The sequence below is a fragment of the Leucopleurus acutus genome, assembly GCF_964270905.1.
Source record: "Leucopleurus acutus genome assembly, chromosome: 7".
In the NCBI taxonomy this organism is placed as follows: domain Eukaryota; kingdom Metazoa; phylum Chordata; class Mammalia; order Artiodactyla; family Delphinidae; genus Leucopleurus; species Leucopleurus acutus.
The window spans coordinates 42,754,132-42,775,461 of record NC_139150.1 but is presented as its reverse complement, the minus strand read 5'-3'; the positions used below and the strand labels follow the sequence as shown (position 1 = coordinate 42,775,461).

Genomic DNA, 21,330 nt, shown 5'->3' with positions numbered 1-21,330 from the left:
GCTATTGGAGTGATTGGAGCTATTGGAGTGAACAGTGATTAAACACAGTGATTAAACACAGTGATTAAACACAGAGCTATTGGAGTGATTGGAGCTATTGGAGTGAACAGTGATTAAACACAGTATACTCTCAATAAATATTTGTTGAATGAGTATAGATTTTCTTTGGCACATGTTTCATATGTGCTCATTAAGTCTGTGGATTCTTGGTTTGTTGGATGTAGAGCTCTCTATGTATCTAGATGCCAAATTATAACTGCAGCTTTGTTTTACTCTATATATTTTCTAGGTATATCTTTTTCCATACTTTTATTTACAGTAGTTCTATGTCTTGCCTTATATGTCAATTGCAGATAAGATTATTGGGTCTTCTCTTTTAAAAACCTAATCTGTAGCTTCTGTCTTCCAACAGTTAGTTTATATTTACAGTAATTGCAATTACAAATGCATTAGGACTTATTTTTTATTTTACTTTTTGTTATCAATTTCAGCTTTTCTCTTTTTTTAACATTTATTTAAGCTTCTGTCTTCCAACAGTTAGTTTATATTTACAGTAATTATAATTACAAATGCACAACAACTTATTTTTTATTTTACTTTTTGTTGCCAACTTCAGCTTTTCTCTTTTCTGTTTTGTTTTGTTTTGTTTTGTTTTTTAACATTTATTTATTTATTTTGGCTGTGCCGTGTCTTAGTTGCAGCATGTGGTCTTATAGTTGTGGCATGCAGACTTCTTAGTTGAGGCATGCATGTGGGGTCTAGTTCCCCAACTAGGGATCAAACCCAGGCCCCCTGCATTGGGAGCCCAGAGTCTTACCCACTGGACCACCAGGGAAGTCCCTCAGCTTTTCTTAAGATAAATTTCTTTTGCTAATTTAAAATCTTCACATTTTAATTTTGGCTTACAGTAGTCAACCTTAACTTAAAATGCATATTTATGATTATTAGCAGTGTTGATTTGTAAGGAAGGCTTACAAATAAGCAAGGCTTGAGGGTTTTCAGAGAGCACATCGTTTTTAGTCTTCTCAGTTCCTCCTGGGAAATATGCTTGGATTAGTATTGCTACTGTTTTGACTCCCAGATAAGTTTCCACTGGGTTGCAAGAAGCCTCAAGTGGGAATTTTCTCGGCCTGTTATAGCCTTAACCCATGTCCCATGTCTAGTTCCATTAATTACTTTTTATGGTTGAATAAAACTGACTTTATCAAGCTAAGGCACTTGACTCTAACATCTAGCTTCTACATTGCCCTCAGGTCATATGGTGATGATCATGATGAGCACATGAGCAGTCTCATTGAATTATGTGAAGTTACCAGCCTGGTCAGAGTCGGATCACACTAAGACCTGATTTACATAATAGTTTACAGACAAGGCTGGCTCTCCATTCCTGTTCTTTTAGCTCTTTTCTTTGTTTCCAGCTCCTGTTGTCTGGTCTTCTTTCTGGGTGCATTGACTGTCTCCTATTCCGTTAGTCTGGTTTCCAGATCACTGATGTCCAGGTGGTTTCTTAAGATTTTGAGCCTGTTTTCTACTCTGAACTTTAGACTTTAGATACTTCTCTTGGTTTTTGCTTTTGTTTTTGCTTTTTTAATCCTTATTTGACTTCCAGGACTCTGGATTTAATATATGTCCTGACTTGACATTTGTATGTACTTTGACTACTGCTTAATTACTAAGTGATGCCCACAACCCAATTATAACTTTTAGTAACTGAACATTCCCCTGTTTTAAACTGATCACTTGGCTCAGTTTACTTACTTTTTTTCAATCCATCTCGAGATCTGGACCACACTAACGCCTCTTCACAGCACTCTATCAATAGCTCTTCAACTTACTACCCATTACTGCTTGTGTTCAAAGTGCCCCCAAGTGGCACCCCATCTTGAAGTCAGCAGTTTATAGCTAAGCAGTCCAGTAACCAGAGCAGTGTTGAAAGACGTTTAAGACTATTTTAAGTCTACTCTGATGGGTTTATTAAAATGATAAAGGTCTTTATGGTGAAGTCAGTTTTACTTAAATAAATGTATGTAATATATGTTTTAGTGTATCCCCTTTTGGCCTGAGGATGCTTCTAATAAACTTCTTATTCAAGTTGAAAGAAGTGAAGGCTCTCCCAAAAAGATACATTTTAACAAGCAAGAAAGTTGTATTTTATTGCATCTGGATAATGAGGTAAGTGATTCTTTTGTGTGTGTAGTTAGAGAAGCTAATATATACTTACTAATTTTTTTTTATTAAATGATTTTTTTTGTTTGTTTCACCAACAAACATTTCTCTTTGCAAAGGGAAAAAGTTCTAAAAGGAAGCAGGAGACATAAAACAATTTAAATGTTATATGGAAAGTTAGAGCAGGGGTCCCCAACTCAGGGGCCATGGACTGGTACTGGCCCTTGGCCTGTTAGGAACCGGGCCGCACAGCAGGAGGTGAGTGGCAGGCGAGCGAGCAAAGCTTCATGTGCCGCTCCCCATGGCTCATATTACTGACCGAACCATCGCTCATATTACTGTCTGAACATTCCCCCCTCCCCGCCGCCGTTGGGGACTGCTGAGTTAAAGTGCCTGGAATACTACAATATACCACATCTTGAATTTGACCCATCTGTATATGATAATTGAGAGTCATGGTTTTCCAGAAATGCAGTATAAAATCCTGAATTACTTTCCAAATCATCAAAAAATATATTAAGTTATGAATAGTTTTTATTATTAAATGTTATTGGTTAATATTTTTTGGGAAATGATCACATTAGAGAATATTTTCTTTCCCTTTTTCTAGCTTGGAGGTATCATAGCAGAAGTTAATTTGGCTGAGCATTCTACAGTTATTGCATTTTCAGATTATCGTGATGGAGCAGCTCCATTCCTGTTAATAAATCACACCAAGAATGACATTGTTCAGTATAAGCAAAGGTAAGAAGATTATTACAAATACAGTATCCCCTGATTTTAGCAGAGTCTAGCTGATGAGACATTGACTTTATGATAATTTCCTAAGAGTATAAACACCGTTAATGGCATTATGGCCATGTAAAACAATGTCCTCATTAAAAAAAAAAAAAGTATACTGAAGTATGTAGGGTTGAAACTGACTTGAGATCTATAATTTACTTTTTTAAAAATTCCAACATAATTGACATATAACATATGAGTTTCAGGTGTCCAACATAATGATTCAATATTTATATATATTGTAAAATCATCACCACTCTAAGTCTAGTTAATATCCATCACCAAACACAGTTAAGATTTTTTTTCTTGTGATGAGAACTTTTAAGATTTACTTTCTTAGCAACGTTCACACATACAGTAGAGTATTATTAACTATAGTCACCATGCTGTACCTCGCATCCCCATGATTTATACATTTTATAACTGGAAGTTTGTGCCTTTTGACCACCTTCACTCATTTCATCCACCCCAACCCTGCCTCTAGCAACTGCCAATCTGTTCTCTGTATCTGTGTGTTTGGTTTTTTTGGTTGTTTTTTTTCTTTTTTTGTTTTTTTTTAGATTCCACATATAAGTGAGATGATACAGTATCTGTCTTTCTCTAACTTGTTTCACTTAGCATAATGCCATTAAGGTCCATCCATGTTGTCTCAAATGGCAAGATTTCTTTATGGCTGAATAATATTTCATTTTATATATACCACATTTTCTATATTCATTCATTCATCAATGGACAGTTAGGTTGTTTCCATGTCTTGGTGATTATAAATAATGCTGCAGTGAACATGCATATAATTTTTGAATTAGTGTTTTCATTTCCTTTGAACAGATAATCCAGCTGCTGGATCACATGTTCTGTTTTTAGTTTTTTGAGAAACCTCCATACTATTTTCCATAGTGGCTGCACCAATTTACATTCCCACCAACAATATACAAGGGTTCCCTTTTTCTCAGCATCCTTGCCAACACTTATTTCTTTTCTTGTCTTTTTGATAATAAGCATTCTAACAGGTGTGAGGTGATGTCTTATTGTGGTTTTGATTTCCCTGATGATTAGTGATATAATTTACTTTTAAATGCTTCAAAAACAAAAACGAAAAGAACTGAAGCAAGTATGACAAAATCTTGGTCATTGTGGAATCTGGTGAGGAAATTATCAGGGTTTATCATAAGAATTTTGTCTATTTTTGAAATTTGTTTTTAATGAGCATAATGTAAATATTGATTCTTCAGATTTTTTTCAAACAGTAGATACCTTTTTCTTGCTGAGGCATGTAGGAAAGGAGCGCTACATTTTTAAGCTTTTCTAAAGACTATATTTATGTCTTGATATTTCAAGACTACTCATTATATCATTTGTTTCAATATACTGTGATACCTTATCCTCTTAGTACCACTACAATTTATATAACCTTCTGTTCCTCTACTTATGTATCCCAGGTTGTCTTGAATTTATTTTGTCTACTTTTCTTAGTTTGTTTTCATGTCACTTACCAGTGGGCTCATATTTATCAGTGCATTTATGCTTTTTTTCCACTGCTAACTGTACACTTAGAATCATTGACTAAAATAGGCATTGATTGAGTGAGAACCCAAAGTTTGCGCTAGCACATATCTAGAACTCCTCCTTGCCTCTCAGTTCTCTCATTTGAGGAAGATGTTGAGAGAGAGTAGAGCCTGTTTTCTATGATTATCCATATTATAAAAATAATAAGTTGGTTGATTAAAACTGACAAAGGCAAACAAATGGTTTTTTCTTATTTGTCCTTCAATTCACGTACCTCAACTAGCCTTTCCCAAAGAAACTGTCACAGAATTAAGACCTCCAAAAAATGATTTGGGTGACTATTTTCTCGATTCTCTGAAGGATAGTACATAACTGGTAACATTCTAAGATACACAGGAGCTAAGTTAATTCTTTACATACTGTGGATGATGTAGGGCATTGTAGCTTAATTCTCTGACATCTGGTTGAGCCTGGCTGAGGCTGAACTAGAGACTTCTCAGTCTTTTCTTTGGCCTTGACTTTGTACTGTTCTTTATAGTACAGTTCAGATATAAAGTGTCTAGAAATTTTATCTACTGCATTGTTACAGTTGTAAAAGTAAGGGATAAGGGAGAAACTAGAATGTGATCCTGTGTAGAAATTCTGAAACTTAAAAATTACAGTTTTAATGGAAATTTATAAAATTAATATATAGATTAAAGCGTTTGTCACATTGTGTTGTTATTTTCTTGTGAGGTTAAGACTTGTACACATATATAGTTAACATTCTGAGGACTCTGGTTACTTTTTATTTTCTTTGAATTTCCTGAGATAAATTTTTTTTTTTTTTTTTGTGGTACGCGGGCCTCTCACTGTTGTGGCCTCTCCCGTTGCGGAGCACAGGCTACGGACGCACAGGCTCAGCGGCCATGGCTCACGGGCCCAGCCACTCCGCGGCATGTGGGATCTTCCCGGACCGGGGCACGAACCCGTGTCCCCCGTGTCGGCAGGCGGACTCTCAACCACTGCGCCACCAGGGAAGCCCTCCTGAGATAAATTTGAGATGAATTGTTTCATGAGGAATATTCTGCAGTGAATTAAATAGATTAAAATTTATATGAATTAAAGCATTTCTAAATATTTTTAAACCAAATTTATCTGATCAACACGGTTACATTTGATATTTTTTCATAGAAAAATAAGGAATATAGGGCTTTTGTTTCCTCTGCCTTCCCTACCCTTGGCTTTTTTGTTGTTAATATGGTTTTTAATTGTTTCCTACATATAAAAATAACAACTGTCCATTATTTTTTAAAATTCTGTAGGAAAACTGAAAAGAAAAACATAATCCCTGGAATCCCAGCACTGTCAGCATTTTGATTCAGTTATTCTTTTTACTATTGCTCTCTATCTGTTTATATTTCTGAATCTCTTGTTTTTAACAGCTATTGTGAGCATGTAAATTTGCTTCAAAAACACAATTTTCAATGAATGCATGATATTCCATCATTTAGATGCACTATAATCAAATGTTCTTCTGTTGTTGAGAATTTATTTCCAGTTTTATAATGTTAGAACCTGTTTGTCTTTTAATAAAAATGTTGAACCCCCCCAAAAAAAAGTTGAACCCATTTGTAATTCTTATAACAACTAATTTATAATTCCTTGCCATACTTTTTGGTAATATGGATTATTTTCTTCTAAGGATGATTTGGAAAATATACATTTTGTTTCTCTTGTAGATAATTATTTTGTGTTCTTGGAGATTTTGATGCATATTTTACTTTATTTTATTTTATTTTATTTTATTTTATTTTATTTTACTGCATCAGGTCTTAGTTGCAGCGTGCAGGCTCTTCGTCGCAGCGTGTGGGCTTTTCTGTAGTAGTGTCACACCGGCTCCAGAGTACACAGTCTCAATAGTTGCAGCACACAGGCTCTCTAGTTGTGATGCACAGGCTCTAGAGTGCGTGGGCTCAGTAGTTGCGGCGTGTGGGCTTAGATGCCCCGCAGCATGTGGGATCCTAGTTGCCCGACCAGGGATCGAACCCATGTCCCCTGCAGTGGAAGGCAGATTCTTAACCACTGGACCACCAGGGAAGTCCCGATTTTGATGCATTTTAAATTTTGAGAGTGAAACAGTTATCTGCTAATTCATCCATGAAAAATTTGGAGTAGTTTACAGTTTCTTTAATTTCTCTTTTCAAATTCTCAGTTTCTTATCAATATAATTTGGGATTTTTGACCCAGATGAATATAAAATGGTTAGTTTTTCAAAAATATGTTCTTGAAGGTATTTGCATTGATTCGTAGCATATTAACAACAAGTTAATTTATTTGACTGGTTTAGTTGTTTAATATTTCTACATCCTATTTCTTAAAATTTTATTTTTAGTCATCTCTGGCTTGGTTGGAAAAAGTAAGGGTTTGTGGATAATAGGTTATGCTATTGCTTATTTGAAAATGTCTTTCTCTTGCAAATTAACAATTTGACAGAAAATTTTAAGTCATAACTTCTTGCCTCAAAATTGTGTAGCCATTGCTCCATTGTTTTCTGGCATTCAGTATTACAGAAAAGTGTAAGAACAGTCTTACTTTTATTTCTTCATGGGTAACTGTGATTGTCCTAGATGTTTATAGGCAGGTTTTCCTCTATTTTCTTAAAATTTGAACATTTTACAAAGCTCTATCTAGGATGATATTCTGTTTCCATTAATTTAGTCTGATACCCAATGAAGTCTAATCTGCAGAGTCAGCTTCTTCAGCTCAGAAAAGTTATATTTTATTATTTCTTTGGTTTGTAGCTTCTCCATTTTCTTTTGGGGAATCGTTTCATGAGTTGACTGAGTTTCTTAGATTTGTATCCCATGTCTTATGGTTTTTAGAAATAATTGAGCTGTATTGTCTTTGCCACAGTAAAAACAATACTTTGGAAAGGGTTACCAATTAAATTCTCTTAGATTTGGTATAGATAAGATAAAGTAAGTGGAATAATTTTCTTTTATAATTAATTTGTATTAAAACAAAAGTTGACAAAGTAGTTTCAGCAACCTGGAGATATTTATTTCCTAAATAGGACAAATATTTCCCTTGAAATATTCTCATTATTTTCTCAGAAAACCACTTTTTTATTGTATAAGGAAAATTTTCAGTCTACTCTTTTTTTTTTCTTTTTTTTTTTTTTGCGGTACGCGGGCCTCTCACTGTTGTGGCCTCTCCCACCGCGGAGCACAGGCTCCAGACGCGCAGGCCCAGCGGCCATGGCTCACGGGCCCAGCCGCTCCACGGCATGTGGGATCCTCCCAGACCGGGGCACAAACCCATGTCCCCTGCATCGGCAGGCAGACTCTGAACCACTGCGCCACCAGGGAAGCCTGAGGAAAATTTTCAGTCTACTCTTAATCAGAACTATCACAAATCTCAATTAATGGACTCAGAATTAATGAAGTATTATTTTGGATTCTTTAAATAATCGTATACTTGCACTTACTTTAATGCATATTTTTTACTATTTATGTCAGTTCCCTCTGTGAAATAGAAGATTCCCTCCCTCCTGGAAAAGCAATTCTTTATACGTGGGCTGATCCAGTGGGCTCTAGAAAGCTGAAGTGGAGATGTGGAGAAAGCCATGGTGAAGTAACACAAAAGGATGTATGTACTGGATTGATTATTATGGTGTTCTCAGAAGTCTTTTATTTATTTATTTTTTAAGTTACTCTCTTTCAGCCTTACTAGTTTTGAGGCCTCTTTTGTGTTTCCACTTCTTAAAAACTGCGAAAGATTTTTAAAACAGTATTCAAACTTTAACTTAACCAGAAATGTTTAAAACTGGAAACAGTCTTATTTTGTCTGCCTTTTTATTTGATTCTATTATGTTATAAAGGGTAAACTTAGGTATTTTCAGCATTCAATTTATAAACCAATATAAATACATTCTTTGCATTGAAAGTCATCCCAAGTCAATTTAACTTCTGTGAAGGATATTTAGGGATCTATTAATGAAAGAATTTATCTCTGGATGGCAAACTGTTGTTTTTTATAATAATAAAGTTAGGTATAAACATTCTGCAGTAACATATTAATTGACTTTCAGAAATTGTTTTATTAAAGTTTTATTGGTCTTGCAAAATTTATCTTAATTTGTTCCCTATTCCAGTGTCTTTTTTCTTGCCACTAGTTATTATTTCTCTTATCAAATGAGTATTGAACTTTTATTAATTTTTATGACTTTTTGTAATCTTTTGAGATGATTATATGTTATCTGGGCTTTGTCTTATTTGGTTGGTTTTTTAATATTAGACCAACCTTGTATTTTTGGAATTGACTTGCTAATGCTTTAAGACTTTTGCTTGTATTCATGAGAGAAGTTGGCCTGTAACTTTCCTGCCTTGTAATGTCCTAACCAGATTTTGATGTTAAGGTCATTCTAATACATGCTGGGAAATATCTACGATTTTCCTATTTTCTGGAAGAGCTTATGTAAGATTGGTATGATTTCTAGAATGTTTGGAATATTTGCTAGAGTTCACCAGTGAAACCAAGCCATCTTAACCTGCAGTAGTCTTTGTAGGAAGGTTTTAAATTATGAATGCTATTTTATTATTAAATATAGGGCAATTCAGCTTTCTATTTCTACTGTGTCATTTTGGTAAGAGGTTTTCTAAGAATGCTTTTATTTCATCTCTGTTTTCTAATATATTGATATAAATGTTTTCATAATATCCACCTTTTTATCTTTTAATATTTATGGGGATGATTCTCTTTTTCATTCCTAGCATAGACTATTTGTCCCTTCATTCCTTTTTTCCTGATAAGTTTTGCTGAGATTTTATTAGTTTAATTAGTTTCAGTTTAGTTTTGTCTGTCAGAAAACCATCAATTTGCTCTTTTGATGATCTCTTTTATACATTTGTTATCATTTTCACCTGTTTCTGCTCTAGTCTATATTCTTTCACCTTTCTTCTGTTTTAATTTGATAAGTTTCTTCTAAACTCTTGAAATAGATATTGTATTAGTCTGCTCAGGGTGCCATAACAAAATACCTTAGACTGGATGGCTTAAACAATGGAAATTTACTTCTAATGGTTCTGGAGGCTAGAAGCTTGAGATCAGAGTGCCAGCAGGGTCAGGTTCTGGTGAATCTGGTGAGGCCTCTTCTTGGTTGCAGATGACTGCCTTCTTGCTGTGTCCTCACATGGCAAAGAGAGAGTGAGCGAGCCCTCTGGTATCTCTTATAAGGAAACTAATACTGTTGGATCAGAACCCTATTTACACCTTCCCCCTCTCCCAGGATGTCATTTAACCTTAATAACCTCCATAAAGGCCCTATGTCCTAACACAGTCACATTGGAAGTTGAGACGTTAGCATGTGAATTGGGGGAGGGGCAAATGAGTTCATAGCAGATACCTAGATCATTGCTTTTTAGACTTTCTTCACTTCTTATTTCAAGTCACTTAAAGTCACGAACTTCCTAGCAAAAACAGTATTAATTTTATCTCACAAATTTTCCTGTGTTTTATGTTACTTATTTTTTAGTTAAAAATATTTTCTAAATTTCATTGTGACTTATTTTTATATTTTGGCTTCATGGTTACTTAGGTTATCACTTTTCAGAAGTATTTTCTAGTTTTGTTTGCTTATTTCTAACTTAATCCCACTGTGACTAGAGAACATACTCTGATTCAATTTTTTGGAATTTATTGAAATTGACTTTGTAGGCCAGCATGTGGTAAATTTTTGTAAATATTTTATGTGTATTTGAAAAAAATATGTATTCTGTAGTTGTTGGTTACGGTATTCTATGTGTTACCAGGTCCAAGCTCGCTCTGCTCACCACACGACAGGCCAGTAAATTGGGAGGTGTTTATAGATTTATTTATTTATTTATTTATTTATGGCTGTGTTGGCTCTTCGTTTCTGTGCATGGGCTTTCTCTAGTTGCAGTGAGCGGGGGCCACTCGTCATTGCGGTGCGCGGGCCTCTCACTGTCGCGGCCTCTCTTGTTGCGGAGCACAGGCTCCAGACGCTCAGGCTCAGTAGCTGTGGCGCACGGGCTTAGTTGCTCCGTGGCATGTGGGATCTTCCCAGACCAGGGCTTGAACCCGTGTCCCCTGCATTGGCAGGCAGATTCTCAACCACTGCACCACCAGGGAAGCCCTGGGAGGTGTTTAGGCAAGGAATAACGACTTTATTCAGAAAGCCAGCAGACTGAGAAGATGGCGGACTAGTGGCCCAAAAAACCATCTTGTTGGGGTCTGGATGCCAGTTTCTTTTATAGAACAGAGAGGGGGAGGAGGTTAGGAACTAAAGTAAAAAGCCCATTTATCTTGCAAAACATCTCCTCACAGTGGCCTTTATTGGGGAGGGAATGTGTTAGTTTCTTCTTTTCTGCAGCCATTCACAGGTGGGCAGGGTCAGATTGTCTCCCTGTGAGCTGAACAGAGGTACTTTAGTTTAAGGTTCAGGCAGAGAGGCAGGGTTCCCTGAGGCATGCCATTATGTATGATTATAATAACAAAAGCAGCAAAAAGCAAAGGTTAAAGTCAAAGAAAGAGATCCAACATGGAGTCAAAATCGGCTGTCCCTGTTACATATATATGTTGATTTATTCAAGTTTTGTTGAATTGTTTAAATCTATCTCATTAAACTTTTTGTTTGCTTGTTCTGTTACTTGGAGAGTGGTGGTTAAAATCATGGATTTACACATTCCTTTTTTGGTTTTGTTAATTTGGGCTCTTATATTTTGAAACTATGTGATTAGGTAGATACAAATTTAGAATTGTTATGTCTTTTTGTTAAATTGATTCTTTTATCAGTATGTAATATTGCAGTGCCCACCACAGTATCTTTTTAGGCTTAAACATTCAGACTTACAAAACTATCAGGCCACAGTTTACAACTGCCTGCTTGGGTGGATACAGGCCAGGAAACACAGCATACCAGCAGGAAGCATCAGACAAGTTTAGGAGGTATTCTCTTTGGTCACTTCAAACAACAGCTTTGATGTGAGGGAAAACAAAGCTCACTCGTTGTGTTATGAGCCCTCTTGACCTAGAAGCCCTACCCCACAGTAGCAGATATCTCTTATAACAACCCATGAGCATAGCTTGCAGGTTTTCTGCAAGGGACACAAAAAGATCATCACATTAACAGAAGCCTAAAGCTTTAGCTTCCTACTGTATTACAGCATTCATTCTTGACTTATTAAAACCTGCTGTAAATTAGTACTTGTACCACTTTCCCAGTAATGTAAGGACTTTAGAACTCTTTAACTCCATTTACTCCTTCCGTCTTATGTAATATTGTTGTGTGATTTATTTCTAAATAGGTTAACTCCCATAAGAAGTATTATTACTGCTTTCTACAATTAGTATTCCATTTAAATTAACCCACATATTTCTCCTTTTGCCACTTTTCATTTCTGCCTGCATCTCCATACTTCTGTTTGGGTTCATTTTTCTTCTCTTTACTATTTTTTTAGTGTGAGTTGTTGACTAAAAAATTATTCACAACCTAAAAGTTGAGAGTTATGTTTTATTGGGCGGGAACTTTTAGGACTTCAAGCCCGGGAGGCAGCATCTCGAGTAACCCTGAGAGAACAGCTCCGAGGAGGCAATGGAGGAAGCCAGGTTATATAGAAGTTTTACAACAAAGGGCAGGTAGTCAGGAACATCAAAAGATTATTGTTAATTAAAGAAAACCAGATATCCCAAGTTAAGGAACTTAGCACTTTTCTGTGTATAGGAAGATGCAAGAGTCTGGGCTCACTGAAATCATTCCTTTAATATGCACCTCAGCTATCTCGGGCCAGTATCCTGTGTTTTCACATCCTGAGTTTCCTCAGGGCTCACCGTGGGGAGTGGCTGCAGTCTGATGGCTGCTAGATGGCAGGTATTCTTCGTGAGTTTCCTCAGGGCTCACCAGCTCACCATAGGCTGTAGCTGCAATAGCTGATGACTGTAACATCCTTGTTTACTGATATGGCAGCCAGTATTCCATTTATCAGCGTCTACAGCTGATTAGTTTTCTGTCAGTTTCATTCTGGACATGTCTTTATTTTGCCCTGTTTTTAGTGGAGTATTTCTGCTGGATATCAAATTTCAGGGTTGGCACCTCTTTTTTTTCTCTTTATCTTTGGAATTCACCATTACATAAATGTGAGACTTTTCATCATGTCTCATGACTTTTATGTGTTGTTTCATCTTTTTCTCTCCTTCCTTCAGTATGGATATTTTCTTCTGACCTATTTTTCACTATACTTCTCTCGCTATATCTAATCTGCTCTTAAAATCATCCATGGAGTTCTTAATTTTAGTTATTGAAATGATGAGTTCTAAGACTTCTATTGTAGAAGTTTATGTTCCAAAATTCTCTGTCTTGTTACATAATTTCTTGAATGTTTTGATCATAACTACTTTGAAGCCTATCTGACAATTTCAATATCTAGATTTCATATGGATATTTTAATGTTTTCTTTTTTTTCTTGTTTTTCACTCAAATCCATACTTTATGCATGTTTATTTTTGCCTGTGTGCTGGACAAAGTATATGAAAAAATTTAAAGGCAATTCGAGGCTCCATATGATGTTCCCTTTCTCTTAAGAACATGTGATTTTACCTTTGTAATAAGGTAGCTAGTCTAGGGGGAGAGTACCTTAATGGGGATTGAAATTATTTGAACCTGGTCTTCAGTCCTTGTGAGGACTTGTGTATTTCCAGTTTACCCTGGCACCTAAAGTATCGCCCTTTGGGGACTCAACTAAAAGCCTAAGCTGTTGACCATTCTTTTTGGTATGCCCTGCACTCCAGTTTTGGTCCTTCCAAACATGAGACTCCCAATTTTAATGTTTTTCTTAAGCTCTCAGTGTTTGCTTCTACTTTTAGAACTGGCACTTGTGAACTCTGAATAGAAAGTTCACTTTTATTGGCTTTCTTTCTCTCTCAGATCTTGGCCCCATTCTCACTACCTTGGTAACTTTTCTGTCTTTTCAAACACATATTTTTCCTTTTTAGATTTTGTCCAGCTTTTGCTGTTAGGAAGAGTGTTGGTCCAGGACCACCTAGTCATCAGTTGCCAGAGCAGAAACCCCTGGTATCTTTTTAAAATTAAGCTTGTTAGCATAGGGCAGTGTAATGGCATTTTGTGTGTTGATTTTTTTTATCCAGAAAATTCACTGAATTCTCTTATTAATATTGATTATTTGTTTTTTATTTTTCCATATGGACAATCATGACACTTAGAAATAATGAGAGTTTTGTTTTCTCCTTTTTAATCCTTTCATCTTTAATTTCTTTTTGCCTTACTGGACTGGCTAGCATCTCTATATACTGTTTAATAAAACTGATATTAACACATGTCTTTGCCTTATTTCTGGTCTCAAGTTATATAACTTCAATATTTACCTTTAAGTGGGATCTTTGCCAAAGTATGGTGTGTGTGTTTGTTTGGGGGGTTTGATAAGAGGTTAAAGAACTTCTCATCTAGTCTTTGTTTGCCAAAAATTTTTATTATGCCTGGATATTGAATTTTGTAAAATGTTTTCTCCCACATAAGTACTATTTTATTTACATAACATTCCTTTCTTGCTTCAGACACTCATCTTGGATCACTTTCCTTTTGCCAGTGTTTAATTCCTCCTATAGAATTTCCTTGAGTGACTCTGTTGATGATGATATTTAGTAGTTTTCATTTGTCTTTAGGCATCTTTGTTTCCTATACTTTTCTTGACTGAAGGATATTTTTGCTGAGTAAGGAATTCTGGGTTCTGAATTGTTTTCTCTTAGCATATTGATGGTATTTTTCCTTTGTCTCTTCAATGTTGCTCTTGTGGAGTCCAGTGTTCTTTGAATGTATTTGAGAGGGCTGCCCATAATTGGCCTAACTTTATTTTTTAAATTCATGATTATTAGATTTATTCAGGAAAAAAGACTTCATTTTAATATAAAAAAATCAAATATTTGACCTGTTGGTTAGTACTTTTGCATATTTATAGCATAATATTTATATCAAAATGATAGATCAAGTTTATAAAGGTAAATCTGTAATCCAGTGTAAATATTAGAAAAACTTCAGAATTATTTGGAAATTAGTTTATTTATATCTTAATGTAGTTTTAGTACTATGTATTTTATTTTAGAAAGTGTTATAAGTAACATGACTGTGGTAACAACTCATTTTTAATTTTAGTGGATTATAACATGAATGTGTACTATATATTATAATTTCCTGTTAATCAGAGTGTTCACTTAACTAGAAATTCATTGCTGACAGTTAATTATTAGAAGTTAATTATTGAAACTGAAGACCCTGATATCAGCACAATAATTATATATAAAGGCTTCCTGCAGAATTAACCCTGTAGTAAGTATTTGTGCTTTGTAGAGCATGCAACTGAGGTGTCAGATATTCTTTATCTTATTTAGTTCAGCTCTACAAGGAAATATGAATTTCTGACTGAACAACTTTTAATGCATAACACATTGATTAGTCTTATAATAAATCAGAGAAAATAAAATTTTGTGTTATTGATTAGCCTAGAAAGGAAGACTATTTAATTAGATTTTACTATGGTATTAAAAGAACAGTTGACCTGTCTTCCTGACTTCATAATGATTATGGCAGAAGCTGTCATCAACTGATTTTAATTATGTAAATTTCCAAATGTTATACAATTACTAATTTATTTTGTTCAACCCTGGGAACGAGGTGCCATTACTATTCTCATTTTTCAAATGTGGAATCTAGATTTTGTGTTGGATGTGACCAAACTCTAATTTTTTATTTTTTTGATGATTTTGTTTCAGGATATGATGACACCTATAGATCTGGGGGAAAAGACCATTTATTTAGTTTCATTCTTTGAAGGCTTACAACGCATTATTTTATTCACTGAAGATCCAAGGGTATTTAAAGTGACATATGAAAGTGAGAAAGCAGAGTTAGCAGAGCAAGAAATTGTGTTGGCATTACAAGATGTTGGAATTTCTCTTGTCAACAATTATACAAAGCAAGAAGTAGCCTATATTGGCATTACAAGGTTAGATGCGTTAAAATTTGGATACATTTAAGTGATCAGTTCTTAATCATTAAGAGTGGTGATTGTAAAATCTAAAATGAGTTAGTTTAAATTTTCTGTTTTGACTATTCATTGATACTAATCTGAGGTAATGCTAATTTAAAAGTGCTTTGATGCTTTTTTTTGCCTTTTGAGATAAAGACATACCAAAAATCAAATTTATCTCATCATGTTGTTGATTTTCCCAGCTCTCTAAAAATTAGATTTATTCAACTTATCAAAGGTATATTTTCTTTCTTTAATATGTCATAAGGAAATGTTTAACTGTTCATTACCGCCTACCACAGTGCAGGGTACACCACAAATCTAATCTTTTTCTATGAGTTTGTTTTTGAAGTACATTTGATCTGCAACACTGTGTTAGTTCCTGGTACATAACATAGTGATTCAGTATTTCTGTTCATTACAGTGATCACAATAAGTCTAGTTACCATGTGTCACCATACAAAGATATTATATTATTATTGACTATATTCCCCACACTGTACATTTCACTTTCTAGTCACTTTCTACTTTGACCTTGGCACTTTAAGATCTAATAAGATAATACTGTATTTACCGTTTCCCGCATAAGTCATCACCAGTAAAACTCTTTCTTTCCCTTTTGCACTTAATATTCCTGTTTATAAACACTTAAAATTAATTTATGTATATTACTGCCAAATTTGAGAGTGTTTCTATATTGCAGTCTGTATAACAAGGATAATGTAGTTTTAATCCTTTACTTGAGTTAAACTCTCAAATAAATATATAAATTAAAGGTATATGATACAGATTTGACTTTGTTTTTCTATGTAAATTCATCTGGAAATGCCCCTGACTTCTCCTTGAATGCTATCCATGCCATTTAAAAAGTCATATTAAAGGGAATTCTCTGGCAGTCCAGTGGTTAGGACTCTGTACTTCCTCTGCAGGGGGCACGGGTTCAATCCCTGGTGAGGGAACTAAGATCCTGCATGCCACTTGGCACGGCCAAATGAATAAAAAGGCATATTAAAACTATTTTCTTAGAAATTTTTTTTGTTCTCAAAAAAGTATGTTTATTACTTAAATTAAAATGTCAAATAGATAACAGATTTTAAGCTGTGAAACCTGATATGTGCTATCTCCTATGCTAAATGATGTGAATGCAAAGGGGATTAATACATGGTTTCTACCTTTCTGTTTATTAAGTGAACATAAATTTTAGAATGAATAAACAAATAGAATAAATAAAATTAAATAACTTACATACTTCAGTAAGCAAAACAAGTGAAGTAATTTTAGAATGTGGAAAGATTTTTAAATTCTGCAATTAAGTCTTAAAGCAATTTTTTAGTAAATTAGATTTGTTCCATTCACTGTATCTCCTAGATTACTGTTTCACACTTTATCTCTTTTTAAACCCCCATTCTCTCTCAGCTCACTGCCTTGCATCTTACTTCACCGAGTAAACTGACACAATCAAAAGGGAACGTCCAAAGACCCACTTCCAATATCTCAGCTTCCTATGCACCAATATTTTTTACCTACATATTGCAGTGACACATTTCCTAGTTATCATAGACACATTGTATGTGCTCCTATTTAAACATATGTTTCTACTTTTGCACTATATTTCATTCACTCTTGCCTCTTGAGACATTGATCCAGCAATTCTCTTCTTTTTTTCTCCTACCTCAATAATTTTTGGCTCTCTATTGAATTGTTCCAACCAATGTAATTTCTTTCAACTAAAAAAAATTCTCTTGAACCCACTTTTCCTGCTACCTACTGCACATTTCTTTGCTTTACTTTATAGCCAAACCCCTTAGAAGTGTTAATCTATTACAGAAGATATATTCACTATCTCCAATTCTTTTTTTACCCATTTTTCTTTTAACTATTCCAAACAGGTTTTTGCTTTCAGTATACCATGAAACTGGTCTTGGTAAGATCACCAGAGACCTAAGTATTGCCAGGTCCAGTGTACAATTACAGGTCTTTGTATTGATTATGTTTATAACATTTAACACAGATCCCTTCTTGATACAGTGTCCTTAATGTTACACCCAGGATATCTCACCACCTTGGTTTTTCTTTCTGTTCCAACATTTCTTATTCTCACTTGTTGCTTGCTTGTCTTTTTCTCAACTGCTTAATATTGGGTACCTTGAGGCTCTCAGACCTTAGTCCTCTTCTGTGTCTCAGTTTTGATTTCAAATACCGTATATATGCCAAAAACTTCTAAAAATATATCTTCAGCCAGATTTTTGTCCTGAACTCCAGACTTATCTATCCAACGACTTACATAAAATCTTTACTCAGGTATCTAAGAGACTTCTTAAGCTTTGTAGTATGTAAAACCAAACTCCTGATCTCCTTCTACCAAAACCTGCTTTCCCACTGGAGTTAATGACAACTACATTCTTCCAGCTGCTCAGGCCAAGAACTTTGGAATCATCTTTGATTCCTCTCTTTATCTTACACCCCACATGTAATCCATCTAAAAGCAGTGTTTTGGATCTAGCTTCAAAACACACGTAGAATCTGACCACTTTGTACTGCCTCACTCTTAGGCCACCGCAGGCAGAGCCATCACCGTTTTTCTCCTGGCTTACTACATTACATTCCTAACAAGTTTTCCTGTTCTAGTCTTCATCCCTTTTTTTCCTTTCTTCCCACTCCGACACATAGTACATTCTTAAACCTTAGGTCAGACTATGTGGCTGGTTATCTTCTCATAATCTTTCAGTGGGTCCTCATCTCAGAATAAAACTCGGAGTCTTTACAGTATCCTCAAGGCTTTACGTTATTTTGCCTCTCATTATCTGTCTTCCTTCATCTTCTACTCTTAATGTGTTCCAGGCATGCCAGCCTCCTTGCTCTTCTACCTGGACGACTACAGGCATGCTCTGCTTGGAGTCTTTGCTCTAGCTTGTCTCTCTACCTGAAATGTTGTTCTTCTCTTCTGTGCTGGATAACTCCCTCATCTTCTTTAAGACTGTTGAAATCTCGCCTTCTTAATGACACCTCTGGTGGCCACTCTTTTCTGATGCTGCCACTTTGCATATCCCAGTACTCCACATCCAATTTACCCCGTCTACTTTTTCTTCTTTCAAAAGCATTTTCACCTCCTAATATATTAAAAGATGCTAATTTACTATTTCTTGTCTATCACTCCTCAGGTAAAAGAAAGATCCAAAATGGCAGAAATGTTCACTGATAATCTCCCTGCCACCTAGAATAGTGCCTAAATAGGAGTTTAATAAGTACTGGTTGAATGAATTCATGTTTTTAAACTTGTAATGTGCTTGCTTACAACTAGAGATATTGCAAAAGTTTACTGAAGGTTTTTCAGTAATGGTAATTCATGTAATAAACCAGATAAAATGAAAATGTTTATAAATTAGTACCATGATTTTTGCTTTCATATATAAGTTCTGATGTGGTTTGGGAGACAAAACCCAAGAAGAAGGCAAGATGGAAGCCAATGAGTGTAAAGCACACTGAGAAGTTAGAGAAAGAATTTAAGGAATATACTGAATCTTCACCATCAGAAGATAAGGTTATTGAGTTGGACACTAACATTCCGGTAATATTTTTAAGTACTGATATGAAGTTTTAATTTTTATCTGTTGTAATTAGGTGAATCACAAGTTAGTTTTTAAGGAGAGACTAGTTTGCTTACAATACAATGAATCCTATTATACATACTTTATATAGAATATTTTAAAGGGATAGTTCTCTGTATCAAGATTCAGACTTTCTTAAGCCGCTAATGATCTACTCCTTGGTTAACAAGAAGGCAATAAGTTGCTTTGTTTTATTTTTAAAACTGTTTCTTCTTTTATCGCTTTATTTTTTTGATAAATTTTAGTAAAGTTATATAAAAAGTGATAAAACCAAGTTAAAAGGATTATATGAGTATTTCTGTGAATTGTATGGATATGGAGTATAAAGATCTCAGTCAAAATCTCATCAAATATTTAGCCTACTATTTAATATTATCTTTAAAGTTTTTTGATACAGATTTCTAATTTTAATCAATTAATAAATAAAGAGAAATTCCATGTGTTTGTGTGTGTGTATGGGCATATTTTTCAGGTTCGCTTCACACCCAGTGGTACTAACATGAAAATTCTGCAGCCACATGTAATAGCTATAAGAAGAAATTACCTTCCAGCATTAAAAGTAGAATATAGCACATCTGCACATCAATCATCATTTAGAATTCAAATTTACAGAATACAGGTGAGTTTGAAAAGATAGTCAAATTATATTCTAAAGGAATATGGCAATAAATGTATTCGCATAGTCTGTTTTGTCTAGTACTTAAGTTTCATTGTTGGACTAGAGTTTTTGATTCCTTGTACTTCTTAAATTTTGTTATTCCAGTCAGTTTCTATAATTAACATATTAATATACTGACCTGTTGTTTGTTTTCTTAGATCCAAAACCAGATACATGGTGCTATATTTCCATTTGTGTTTTACCCCATTAAACCTCCTAAGTCGGTCACCATGGATTCAGGTTTGTTTGTATTTTTACATTGCCATAAAAATGGTTCTATTAGCTATTTGGTTTCTTTTACTTTAAAAATATGAAGTGAAACCATTCTCAAGTTTAGTGTCTATAGGATCATTGGAAAATTAGCTTGAAAAAAACCCAGGAAGTACTCAACTAACTTCAATAAAACTGAGTGAATACTGAAGAAAAGATTATTTAGAAATATATATATAATGTTTAGAGATATTAATTTTAAAAAAAGATTACTAATTTGTAAACCCCTAATTTAGAAGCCACTAGAACCTTTGAATAAAAAGATAAGACCCTGAATCTGTTTTCACAAAGACTTCCTAATGATTCTAATACATACTTCTGGTTTAAAATCACTAATTTAAAGGATCAGTTAACCTTAGAGTGAATACAGATAATTAAAAAAACAATCCTGGAGTCTGAAATTAAGGTTGTGATAGATCTTACAGATATCAGTAATTTTAATTGATACTCACGATTTAGTAAATAATTTAGTTGTCCACTGTGATGTGTATTAAATTGCAAGAAAATGCTTATCTTTTGTTTAAAGCATCATTAATCATATTTATTAATCTTTACAGCACCAAAGCCCTTTACAGATGTCAGTATTGTCATGAGATCTGCAGGACATTCGCAGATATCACGTATTAAGTAAGCGTCTTAGTACATTTATTGTGTGTGCATTTAATGTTTTAATTTAAATATGAGTTAATTGTACTCTTAAATAAATAAATTTCAGATGAGTCAAAGATTTAAGTGTAAAATATTAAATTATAAAGGTCATAGGAAAAATCAATTATTTCATAATCTGGGAGAGTCAGAAAGCTCCAAATGAATTATACCTAGGTATTAACAATAGTCATTTCTGAATTGTGTGTATTTTGTTATTTTCTTTTTTATTTGTTTTCTCTATTAAGTTGTCTATAATTACTGCATACTGTTTTAGAAACAAGAAAATAATATTTTCAATTCAGTCACCACCCAGTTCAAAAAATAGAACACTGACAGAAACATCCATCTATGTATCACTACCATATTTCTTGTTTCCTCCACCCTATCACCAAGATAAATACTATTTTTATTCCCTTTTTAAAATACTGTTTTATTGTTTATGTGTACCTAAACATTATGCTTCTTACTTTGCCAAAATTTTTCCTAACTAAAGAAAAATTTTTTAACTGTAAATATATTCCTGGGACTTGCTTTTTTCATTCAGATTTTTACTACAATTTATTTTGTTGTATGTAGCTAGAGTTTATTTATTATCACTAGCATGTAGTATTCTCTTGTGTGACTATATACCACAGTTTACTTACCGATTTCC

General features: G+C 34.3%; 1 protein-coding gene across 3 annotated transcripts in view; it reads left to right on the top strand.

Annotated features, from left to right (window-relative positions):
• VPS13A (vacuolar protein sorting 13 homolog A) overlaps positions 1-21,330 on the top strand; it is a 238,885-nt gene that overhangs the window by 177,126 nt on the left and 40,429 nt on the right. For all 3 annotated transcript variants that reach the window (XM_082843241.1, XM_082843242.1, XM_082843240.1), the window contains exons 51-58: positions 2,044-2,172; positions 2,777-2,910; positions 7,956-8,085; positions 15,238-15,470; positions 18,909-19,062; positions 19,575-19,721; positions 19,919-20,000; positions 20,588-20,657. In XM_082843241.1, the coding sequence (XP_082699367.1) occupies positions 2,044-2,172; positions 2,777-2,910; positions 7,956-8,085; positions 15,238-15,470; positions 18,909-19,062; positions 19,575-19,721; positions 19,919-20,000; positions 20,588-20,657 (1,079 nt within the window). The remainder of the gene's footprint in view (positions 1-2,043; positions 2,173-2,776; positions 2,911-7,955; positions 8,086-15,237; positions 15,471-18,908; positions 19,063-19,574; positions 19,722-19,918; positions 20,001-20,587; positions 20,658-21,330) is intronic.